The 12,441-nt window shown below is 33.0% G+C and overlaps 1 protein-coding gene across 1 annotated transcript; it reads left to right on the top strand.

Moving 5' to 3' along the window:
* The first annotated feature begins 4,911 nt into the window (after nt 1-4,911).
* LOC120353317 lies at nt 4,912-11,829 on the top strand. The gene is made up of 3 exons (XM_039436575.1): nt 4,912-5,091; nt 8,182-8,428; nt 11,249-11,829. Exons 1-3 carry the CDS (start codon nt 4,912-4,914, stop codon nt 11,329-11,331), a joined length of 510 nt encoding a protein of 169 aa, XP_039292509.1. The 3' UTR covers nt 11,332-11,829.
* Nucleotides 11,830-12,441: the final 612 nt, after the last annotated feature.

A 12,441-nucleotide genomic window follows, 5' to 3' on the forward strand; every position in this document is an offset into this window, starting at 1 on the left:
GATTTTTGGGTATTGGTCTGTATGTGTGTGTGTGTGTGTATGAGTGTATGTGCGTCTGTGTACACGATATTTCATCTCCCAATTGACTTGAAATTTGGAACTTAAGGTCCTTTCACTATAAGGATCCGACACGAACAATTTCGATCAAATGCAATTCAAGATGGCGGCTGAAATGGCAAAAATGTTGTCAAAAACAGGGTTTTTCGTGATTTTCTCGGAAACGGCTCCAACGATTTTGATCAAATTCATACCTAGAATAGTCATCGATAAGCTCTATCAACTGCTACAAGTCCCATATCTGTAAAAATTTCAGGAGCTCCGCCCCATCAATGCAGATAGATTCCCAATTATCAGGCTTCAGATACAATTGAAACAAAAAAAATCAATTAATGTTCAGTAACATTTTGACCTAAAATTGAAAATAAGCTTTAAATACGAGAAAATGTGATTATTAAATTGCAAATTATTGTTGATTCTATTTAATCATTCACTATGAAGAGATAGCAGACCTCATGTGTGTCTCGAGCGTTATTGCCCTGTCACCAGCTGGCTCAAATATTTGAATAGTAGACTTGAGATGCGCGGGAACACTAGCGTCAGTGATCAATATTTTCATAACGGCAAGGAAAGTTGTGTGAGTGTGCCACACCAGATTTTTTCTGATTATCAGCTGCCTCAACATACATTCACAGCCATTTTACCATTAATAACCTGCTGTTATATTGCCACTTAATATAGTGGTAGCCCGGTCATCACATGATGTTATCGTGTTATTATAAAGCACATATGATTGTGTGGGATGCATGGAATCAATCCGGTAAACAGCTGTTCGCAGAACAAATAAACATATGATTCTCATTACAGCACACTCTACTGTAATGAAACCATATTTTTCCTTTACAGTGGAGTATGTTTTCTAGTTCAGAAATAGGAACAGCAAAACAGCTACAAAAAACCACCTTCAGCGCTCCAGGTGGAAATTTTGTCAACTTCCACAAAATTCCTGATTCGGAATTTGTAAACTAGGTTATGTTTATAGAATGCATGTAGTAACTTCAGCACAAGCAGGTAATTTTTTCTGTTCCTCAATTATCCCTCTTTGGATTGTTATGACAAAAAATAGTGTACGTTACTTGGACGTGAATGTCTTTTTCAGTGAAATTCTAGAATGAAACATCATTCTCGACTGCAAAAGGCCCCTCCCCGTCCTTGTGACGTAAGATACTACTTCAACTTATTATTATTGAAATTGGAAAGGAGAGTACTACAAGCTAAGGGTTAAATCACATTGGATGCGTGTATGTGCAAGTGCACGTCAGATCATGCATGAGCCAAAAAACAGAATCTGGGAAGAGACATGGAAACACATTGTGACTTGAATGTATAGCTGCTCACACTTATATAAAATTAATTCGATTACACAGCACTCACCATGGATTGTAGAAAACTTTCGAATATATCATGAGTTAATAAAATGTGGAGTGCGTGACATAGGCTACACTTAACCATAGAATAAAACAATCTTATACGGAGGAACAAAAATATATTCCATAACCTTCTGGTTTTCATTACCATTAAGGCAGTTCGGTACACTTTTTTCAATTATTTGAATTGGATAATCTTTTTCGATACAATAATATTGTTAAGATCATTATAAGATTGAGAAAAAGTGGCAACTGAAATTTTTAAGTGGTCTAATAAGCGAGTTATGGGTAGATGAAGTGCTAACTTTCCAGATTCCGTTTTCTTTCCAGGTCATAAACGGTTTTGACTATATTAACAGAACTTCTCTTAATAATTGTAAAGCATCGAATTTGGGTAGATAAAAATCCCTAACCGAAATAGTAATAGGTCTGAAAATAAAGTAACTGGCTAATATCGCCAAATAGATAATAACTAAGATTAGATAGCATCAGCTTGTTCTGGCTAACGGTACAAAAACCTAAAAAGGATTTGAAGGAATTTGTTGCTAATAATATATTATTATATAAAATATTTTGAAGATTGAGGTTAGGTATATGTATTCAGGGATCGGTGACCTAGAGATCGATCAAATCGAGCAACGTAGAATCTGACCAAAACCCCTTGGCAGAGCTCTATTGCAATCAAACAGTATGCAATGTGAAAAAACACATGATCACGTGGCTAATTATTAGGTAGCATGAAATAAATATTAGTGTATAGAATATTAGCTAGCATGTAGAGAGCATAACCAAAAAACCAAATAAAAATAATTAAGTGTATTCAGGAAATAGGAGGTACCAGGCGCATGAATACCGAATAAAATTTGCATGCACCAATAGCAAAACGGCAGTTAATAGGCGGCAACTGTAGGCCAATTCAAAATATTTCTATATATTATATAAATGTACTGGATTTGTGTTAAAACATTGTATAGTCTATGTTATCGATATGGCTCGAAGGCAAAGAAATTATTAAACGCACAACCTGAGTAATAATTTGATATTTTTTGTACGATCTATTTGAACCTAAATGGCGGAGGACTAAGATATTCAAATTTTATGTTAATTTGAAAGTCGGAAATAAGATTTGTAAAATTGAGAAAGGAGAACCAGCACTCGCCAGCCAAATGCCACCATGAGAGGACCCCAAATATTTTAGAGCGTAGTACCTTGCTAATAAATTTGTAAAAGTTAAAGTTAGATCAAATTATTAAATTTCTTAAAGGACTTTGTGATGCTATTGTAAAGCAGAAGTCATTTTCAATTTCAAATAAATTTATAACCCCTTGGAAGAGACGATTCCGGCTACCGTATTCCAGGACCATAAGGAGTTGGATCGACATCGGCGGCTTATAAGAAGATTTTCGACACGTGAGTGATAAATATTGAATTAGTGATGGGCGCCCTAGTGCTTCGAATCTATCTAATGATCAAAGCTAGCTCGTCGAAAGGGTTTTTATTATAAATTAAGAATTTAATAAGAGAAATACTTGCGCAAGTAAAATTAGTATTAAAGGTATTTTATTGAAGGAAAAAATAGATCAATACATTTCAGAAAATTCTATTGAATCAAAGAAGTATAAAATCTAGGCTATTAAAACACATTCATATGGTCTTTAATTTTTGCAATATAATTTGCGATAGTTTGTTATAGCTCTAATTCACTAGATGAATGGCTCTACCTATTCCGTCAGGTGCCGAATCTTGCACCCTGAGATAAAATATATTCTCAATACAAAGAAATCTACTAAGTACTAGAGATTTTAATATATATATATTTGGATTATTAGTGGCTAATTTATCAAGTTGATCTTAAAGAACCTATTTTTTAATTGAATTGTCCAAGCCGACAAGTATTAACAAGCGCATATCGCAGCTACATGCCAAAGGATGCATATGATTTTAAGTTAAAGGCATATGGTAATGATTCGTGCCATAAATCTAGAATATAAAGTTTAGCCTGTGATATTTTACTGATTTAAATTATTGTTCTATTTTTATATTATATTTTTTATCGCTCTTTATACATTTTTTGCCTCGATCTATTTTCTTTTGCATTATTGTTCAATATATGTATGATGTGTTTATGGTGTGCAATTTATTTTTATTCCTCAACACTATAGTATAAGTATCATATTTATATATATTTATTTTTATTGAATTACAAGAGTTATAGGAGAAGCCCATACCTAGGCCTAGAAAGATTTTTATGAGACTGAATCCTATTAAAAAACCACGACCTAATTATATGATTATATCAAATATCTCATGCTTTACCGACTGATGCCAAGCAGGAGGCTAATCGTTATTTAAATATAAAGAATAACGTCAGATAATTCAAAAAATGTATCTTCCCAAAACACTAATAGGACAAAGCTCAGGGTAATAAGCAAGGAGAATGTAGGTGGAGTACAATTGTTTATTAATCAAAATGCAATAGAAAGAGTCTCACACTATAACTACCTGGGTAACATCATCAATGAGAAATGGAATAACACACAAGAAATAAGATGCCGCATAGAAAAAGCAAGAGTTGTCTTCAATAAATTGAGTAAGGTGTACAAGAGTCACGACCTTACTCTATTAACTAAAATTGAGACTATTGCGTTGCCATGTGTTCTCCGTTACACAAATATCCTGGACGCAAAAAGTTACTAATCAAGAGGTTCTCAGGAGAATGAATAAAGAACCGGAGCTCCTGAATACCATTAAAAGTAGAAAACTCCAATACCTCGGCCACATTATGAGGAATAGCTCAAGATACAGACTTATGCAAGAGATCCTTCAAGGAAAAATCAACGGGAAAAGGGGACCTGGCAGAAGGAGAATTTCATGGCTGGCAAATCTGAGGCCTATGGTTTCACCAGTCATCTGCAGAGCTGTTCCGTAGTGCCGTCGACGAAATCAGGATAGACATTATGATCGACAACATCCGAAACGGAGCAGGCACGTGAAGAAGAAGATCTTTCCAAACTGAAACATCTTATTCCCCATATCGTTCATTAAAAAAAAAGTAGCATTTTTTGTAAATTCGATAACTTGTTTATTTTTGGCATAAATCGCGAAAAAACGCATATTAGAACAAACTTATAATACTGAATATATTGAAAAAACTCCAATGGAAAATTAGAAACCGTTTATGATCTGGGAAGAAAAACGGAGTTTAGCACTTCAACAACCCATAACTCGCTTATTAGACCACTTAAAAGTTTCACTATCCACTTTTCCTCACTTTTATAATAATCTTTACAATTTTATTGAGAAAGTTATATAATTTAAATAATGAAAAAAGTGTACCAAACAGCCTTAAAATTTGGAAGAGGATTAGTACAAGTTAAAACTAATTTCCCCTTTCAGATTATACCATCATTATTTATTTATTTATTCATATACAAATACAATTCAGATGAAATTATTAATCATAGTAATTCTTGTATTGTATTGATGAATGGAATTAATTATAAATCAAATATTTTTGGATGTTTTTGTTACAGAGGAACCTCTGCTACTCCCTAGACTAACGGTTGAGAAGTCGAAATACTCCAACAACGAACGGATAAGGGCTAACTGCACTTCTGAGGCAGCCTTCCCTGCCGCCAATCTAACCTGGCTAATCAATAATATACAGGTGAATAAATAGCATAATAGATTGATTTTTACAAAGTCTATTACTAGTCCCTCTCTTTAATATCATTCTAGAGACTATAATTATTCATTATTTTTTGTGTAGTTGAGAAGTTGATATTGTGGTAACTATTCATATTAAATGGAAAAGACTAAGAAATTGATAATCTCGTTTATCAGAGATTGACAATGGTGTAACAACCGAAACCGGTCTTTCTAAGTATCAATAAATCTTTGGCTTTTTGACAATTTCTCAGTCTTTTCCATTTAATAAAATTCATTATAATGGGATCGGAGATTCCATATGAAGTGAAACGTTTATGAAATCACATATTCTTGAATGAAATTCATAGAAAAACAGAGGCGGAAATAAAATAGTCTCAAGCAATGATATATTATACATTGATGTAGGTCTCTCATGACAGGAAATTTATCATGAAATAAAATCTTCAATGGAATCAATCACTGATATTCTTGATTCTAGAATAACACAAAAATAATAATTTTTGATTTTAAATCACACAAAATTGTGTGAATTCACAAAAACGTGAGTGGAAATTTCATAGACTCATGGTGAACTCATTATTGATATGGCAGAGTGGTGTATTATCACAAGAAAATAAGCATAAAGTGAATTATTCATGAGATCATTTACCGGAATTATTGATTCCAATTCACAAAAACAGGAGTGGAAATTGAATAGACTTATAATAAACTAATCGATTATATTCAGTGGTGTATTATCACAAGAGAATCAGTATAGAGTATAATATATCCCAAAGGATACATATTCGTAGTTCAATCTAGGGAAACAGGGGTGGAAATTCAATAGACTCAAAGTAGTTGATAGATGAAATAATAATTATATATGTGTGATAAACAATGGAATAATTGAACAAGGCACAATATTAATAATAATATAGTAGATGAAATGATTTTTAGGTGGGGGGTTCAGATGAAAATATGAACATAGAGCTAAGAGATAATTTTATTATTAGATGAAATTAATCAACAAAGATGTTGTGAACTGTCTGTTTAGACAACAGATTTATACTTCATTATTCTGTGACCATATGGAGAATTTAATACACCTTTCCCAACTGTATTTGAGAAAGTATCAATTGTAATTGAGAATAGTCATTTGTATTTGAGATAACGTCAGATGTAAATGAGAATAGTCAATTGTATTTGAGAAGTCATCACTTGTAGTTGAGAATAGTGATTTTTATTTCAGAAATCATTTCAATCATTTCATTTCATATCATTTCAATTTGAGAACATACGATTTGAAATCGAGGAGTTGTCAGTTGTAATTGGGAAATTATTTTAAAAAACCAGTGCTTCCAGTACTTATATTTTTACTTTCCTTGCCCTATTAGCATAGGTAAGGAAAGTATTGCTTTCCGAAAAAAATTAAGGTTCCCCAATTTCTATACGTTTCAAGGTCCCCTGAGTCCGAAAAAGTGGTTTTTGGGTATTGGTCTGAGTGTGTGTGTGTGTGTGTGTGTGTGTGTGTGTGTGTGGTGTGTGTGTGTGTGTGTGTGTGTGTATGAGTGTATGTGCGTCTGTGTACACGATATCTCATCTCCCAGTTAACGGAATGACTAGAAATTTGGAACGTAAGGTCCTACACTATAACGATCCGACACGAACAATTTCGATCAAATGCGATCCAAGATGGCGGCGAAAATGTTGTCAAAAACAGGATTTTTCGCGATTTTCACGAAAACGGCTTTAACGATTTCGATCAAATTTATACCTGGAATAGTCATTGATAAGCTCTCTCAACTGCAACAAGTCCTATATCTGTAAAAATTTCAGGAGCTTTGCCCCTTCTATGCAAAGTTTGATATCAGATTCTCAATTATCAGCCTTCATATACAATTTAAACAAAAATTTTCAAGTGGAAAAGATTGAGCATGAAAATCTCTGCAATTAATGTCCAGTAACATTTCCACCTAGAATTGAAAATAAGCTTGAAATCCGAGAAAATGTGATTAAATTAAACTGTTGGTTCTATTAAATCATTCACTACGAAGAGGTAGCAGACCTCGTGTGTTTCCAGCGTTATTGACCCATCACCAGCTGTCTCAAGCTGTATCTCAGCTGTATCTTTGAATAGTAGACTTGAGATGCGCGAGTACACTAGCGTCAGGTAATCAATTTTCATAACGGCAAGGAAAGTTGTGTGAGTGCGCCACACCAGATTTTTCATAACTGTACTCAAAAAATAATTATGATAATATATTTGATATTCCAATAAAACGTTAAATCTTTGAATAGAAAATTATTTTCGAGCCACAAAATCCATTGAAGAATCAAGAGATTCAATTGATTGATGATAAAGTTCAATTGCGCCTTGAACATAGAGAATTTGATCTTCATCAAGTGCAATATTTTACAAAATGTTCGGAGACAAAAGTCGTGTGGCCAATACATACATAGAAATGATACTCATTAATCATTTGTAAACAGTACAGGGGGAATAATATTTCACCATTGAAAATATTAATTTGCCCCCATCAAAGCCTATGGTAGTAATTGGAGTACTGTGTACGTAGTACAGTATCCTTCCTGCTCAAATCAAACCTGTACTGTAGGCTACAGAAGAGCCACGACATGTCAATTGGAAAGTTTTCTCATTTTCAATTGATATCTTCTCATTTACATTTGACGATTTCTCAAATACAATTCACTACTCTCAATAACATGTGATGACTTCCCAAATACAAGTGACTATTCTCAAATACAATTGATACTTTCTCAAATTAACTTTATATTTTCTCAAATAAAATTGGAGAAGGTGTAGTGATTGCTAATTTATGTTGTTTAGCAACTGGAACAATCAGTTTCCTCAATTTTCCGAGATTATAATTTCCAGTGACCAGTACAGTGTAAATACAATTATCATCAGTTCTAACACGAATGTTTCAGTCCTGCAAGCATGAATAGTCAGATTATCAACTTTTTAAAGTTATTGATTAGCTTAGTTAATCAATTATCCAGTTACGCGAAAACCCACCAGCCTCCATTGCATTCTCTGCATGATTTCCCGCAACAAAATTGCTCGATTCACATTTAACTGTGTTTCCAGTTACGCGAAAACCCACCGGCCATCCGCGTACACACACGGCTACTCACGGACCAGTCACGAGGCCTTGAGACCGCAGTGTCCAGCCTGGCATTAGAGGCAAGGCCCGGCTACTTCGTGGAGGGGCGACTGCAGTTGACCTGTGTGGCCACCCAGTATCACATCTACAGGAGGAATGCCACTGTGCTGCTGCAGGAGGATACGCCTCAAATTGCGCCTGTTATGGGGGCAACAGCACCTCATTCACATCGTGAGTTTCATTAATTTCTGTTATAAATTTAATTTTCCATAGTCGAAGATTATGTTGAAAGAGGTCATCTATATATATATTTTATAGTCTAGTTGAGGACAAACTTCAGCTGGCACCTGTTATGGTGGCTGAAGTGCCTCATTTGAATCATGAATTCTGTTAATTTATTCTGATAGACTCTGTTTTTTGTATAGGCTATATTCAGTTCATAGAGGTCATCGTCACTTTTTATAGTTTACTTTGGTATAGTTTTTTTGTCTAAATTTTCTTGATAGATGTCATCTCACATCTGATTAGAATCGTTTAATTCGATACTTGTTTTGGACTGAAATTTTATAAAAATTGTACACGTGGAATTCTAACCTTATTTCGGACTTTTTCACCTATAAATTTGGAAGAAAAATAGCACAAGAAATATCTTATTATTTTATCTTTCAATGTTATTACATTAGTATCATTTGCATTGTAAGTAAATAAATAAATGAATAAATAAATTAATATAGGTTTTTAGTCAGATAACACAACATCATCAAGCAATGCCATAGTGAGGTCCACGTTATAATGGCAGTGGTTGATTAGCAATGGTATTGCTATCCTTGTCTATCATCTAACAAAGCGCTATCTGTTTCTCGCTTTGCTCTGTTGCCAGATCGTTTCTCCACAATGTAGAAATATAATTAATTAACAAAATATCCAATCTTAATCATGAAAACTCATTATGAAATTATTGAAACATACAATTTCTTGCTTAATAAATTGATTATTTATAAATAATTTATCATTCTGATGAACATTCAATAATTAATATTACATCAATAAACCTGTATCAGCTACTGTCTGTAGAAAGCATTGACAAGACAGAGGATTGGCAACGTTGTTCTTCTATCTTTCTCCACTGCTATTGAAACGTGGACCTCACTATAGTTATATGAGTTCACTGTATTGTATAGATTTTGCTCATTTTGCTTTTGATTGTTCTATTGTATAGAGATCACCTTAATATCATTCAGTCCAGTTGAGGACACAATTTAACTAGCACCTTTTCTAGGGGCTACAGCCCCTCATTCACATCGTGAATTCTATCAATTTCTGCCAATATATTTCATGTTTTGATAAGATTTTATTGATAGAGGTCATCGTGACATTTTCAAGTTTAGTTTCATCGTCAGATAACACTACATAATCAAGCGAGGCTAAGTTGTATATTAAATCACATGTATAATACAGAGTGAGCATGACTTATTGAACACATTTCATAGGTGAATAAAAAAATAACGGATGAGTGTACTTATATGAATATTGGTTTATTGGAAAGCCAATTTCGAATAGTTTCATTTATAACATATGATAAGTTCGACAAATTTCTTTGTGAGTTCTTTTTGTTGCACATAAAATATCCAGATGAAGCGCGATATCTGATGATATCAATCGAGCGTGAAGCGAGTCCTTGAATAAATACTGACTCGAACTACGTTTCGTACAGCCATCTTGCAGTAATTACAATAATTAGATCTTATTGCTTGGAATAATCCTCTATAAATGTGCTCAAAGACTAATGAACTAATCAAAATATTATATTAATTGGAACAATTTCATTACAGAATACTTGAATCTTCAATCATACACTTCCTGCTATCAAGATACTATTGCATTGTGGACCAATTTCTGATCATTATTGATTCTGACTTTGAACTAACTGACTTCCAATATCTGTTGTAATTGAAATTATTTGTTTCCAAAATAGCCTTCCATGATCAGGCTTGGAATTGAATCAATAGTGAGGTCCACGTTATAATGGCAGTGTTTGATTGGCAATGATATTGCTATCCTTCTCTATCATGCAACAGAGTGGATAGCGCTTTCTCTTTCTCGCTTTGCTCTGTTGTCGGATCGTCTTTCAATAATGTAGAATTGATAATCAATTCACAAAATACTACATCTTTATCATGAAAATTCATTGTGAAATCATTGAAAAATCAATTTCATTGTATTGCTATCCTTGTCTATCATTCAACAAAGTGGATAGCGCTATCTCTTTCTCGCTTTGCTATGTTGGCAGATTGTTTTTAACAATGTAGAATCAATAATTAATTAACAATATACTACACATTAGTCATGAGAATTCATTGTGAAATCATTGAAAATTTATTTCATTGTATGCTATCCTTGTCTATCATACAACAAACTGGATAGCGCTATCTCTTTCTCGCTTTGCTCTGTTGCCAAATTGTTTTCAACAATGTAGAAATATAATTAATTAACAAAATATTCAATCTTGATAATGGAAATTCATTATAAAATCATTCAAAAATTAACTTTTTTCTTGATAAAATATAATTGATTATTTTAAACGGGAACGAACAGTTAATATTACATCAATAAACCTGTATCAGCTACCGTCTAAAAAAGGCATTGACAAGACAGAGGATCGGCAACGTTGTTCTCCTATCTTTCTCCACTGCCATTATAACGTGAACCTTACTATAGCTCAATATCTCACATTCTATTGAATTGATATGTATCTGATCATATAAACTCCAAGGCTCGATTGCACAAAATCTTATTCAATTTTAACCACAATTAAATGGCACAAGAATCAATCAGAGAAGCTTTCCTTCCTGAAGATCTGTCAGAGAACAAATTTTGTACTCTTCTTTCAATTTAATTAAGTTTATTCCCATCAACAAATCACATTAATTAAACATTTACATCTCGTGACACATAATCATAATTAAAATTCAACAGGATTTTGTGCAACTGGGCATTAATTTTTCAATAAAACCCTTCTCAAATAATCCATTCTTTTCTTTTTGTTTTCAGCCGAGTCACGAGCTTCCCTGATGTCTACTGACTGTACCATTCTCTTGCTGCTGGTTTTGACAGTGACTGTACTATCGAGGTAGCGCCTTTAGACCCATTCTCAGTGTGCGTGTTAAAATTGAAAGTTTGAAGTTTCAAGTTAAGAGTTGCAAGAGTGATGAAAATAAATAAAAAATAATGCGATGAAGAAAATGTAAATTAAAATAAAATCGCCCAACGCCATATTAACTAGTCCATTCATAATAAAAAACTAGAACTTATTATTTATAAGTTATAAAAAACTTAGTTACTATGACGAACTGATTGATAAAAGACATAGGATGATTGCATAACTATATTATGATACGAACTATTGGAACTTTTTTATATATAGCTAAAGTATAATGGAAAGCTCATTTTGTTCTACGATAACTTAGATGTAAGGACGGTTTAAGTACATTGATATTATGAAGATATAATGATCACAGTTGAGTATTGAGTATTATGATAATTATAAATTGTCCATAAGGTTGTTCTATGTAAGTGATAAGTTGAGAGTTATGTAAGATATGTGAGAGAAAATAAAGTGTTGATGAATGTGGTTTTGTTTGATATTGTTCAATGTTTCCTTGTTTCATATTTCCTAATTTTTTATATTCCATATTCACAAATTTCCCTATTTCCATAGACCAGGATTTCCATATGAAATGAAAAAGATTTTATTCATTCAAAAACTAGTCCAATAACAGGAAAATTTGTCTCTTATTATCTAAACACAGAAATGTACAGTAATAATGATGTAACAAAATGATAAGATTCTTTTATAAGAATGAATAAAACAAAAAACGCCCGTAGGCCTAGCCTGTGAGGGGTGGTATGCATAAATCTTAAAACTAGAGCTAAGAACTACGTAGATGGGTAATTTGATGCGACCGACTGGTCTCTAAATATTACAAATATACTGCTAGAATGACATAGATTAGAAGAAACAAAGTGGACTTCACATAAATAAGCTATTATAATGGATATACAATTATTCTTAAAATACTCCGTATATACCGGGGACCAATCGCACTTATCTAGTTCTGAATTCAAGATAACTATTTATATCTATTCAAAGATTCTTAATCACGTTTACAACTTTTCCATCCCAATTAATTTGATGGTAAACAGCAATTAAGTGTTTCTTCAATACCAAGTTTAGTGTTATTAAC

Source organism: Nilaparvata lugens, chromosome 10 (assembly GCF_014356525.2).
Source record: "Nilaparvata lugens isolate BPH chromosome 10, ASM1435652v1, whole genome shotgun sequence".
Lineage (NCBI taxonomy): Eukaryota > Metazoa > Arthropoda > Insecta > Hemiptera > Delphacidae > Nilaparvata > Nilaparvata lugens.

What these genes read in the sequence shown, in the direction of transcription:
- LOC120353317 (XM_039436575.1), top strand. Translation starts at nt 4,912, where the DNA reads ATGGAATTAATTATAAATCAAATATTTTTGGATGTTTTTGTTACAGAG. An exon ending in GGCTAATCAATAATATACAG is followed by an intron (nt 5,092 to 8,181) that starts GTGAATAAATAG and finishes CTGTGTTTCCAG; the next exon opens with TTACGCGAAAACCCACCGGC. An exon ending in AACAGCACCTCATTCACATC is followed by an intron (nt 8,429 to 11,248) that starts GTGAGTTTCATT and finishes TTTTGTTTTCAG; the next exon opens with CCGAGTCACGAGCTTCCCTG.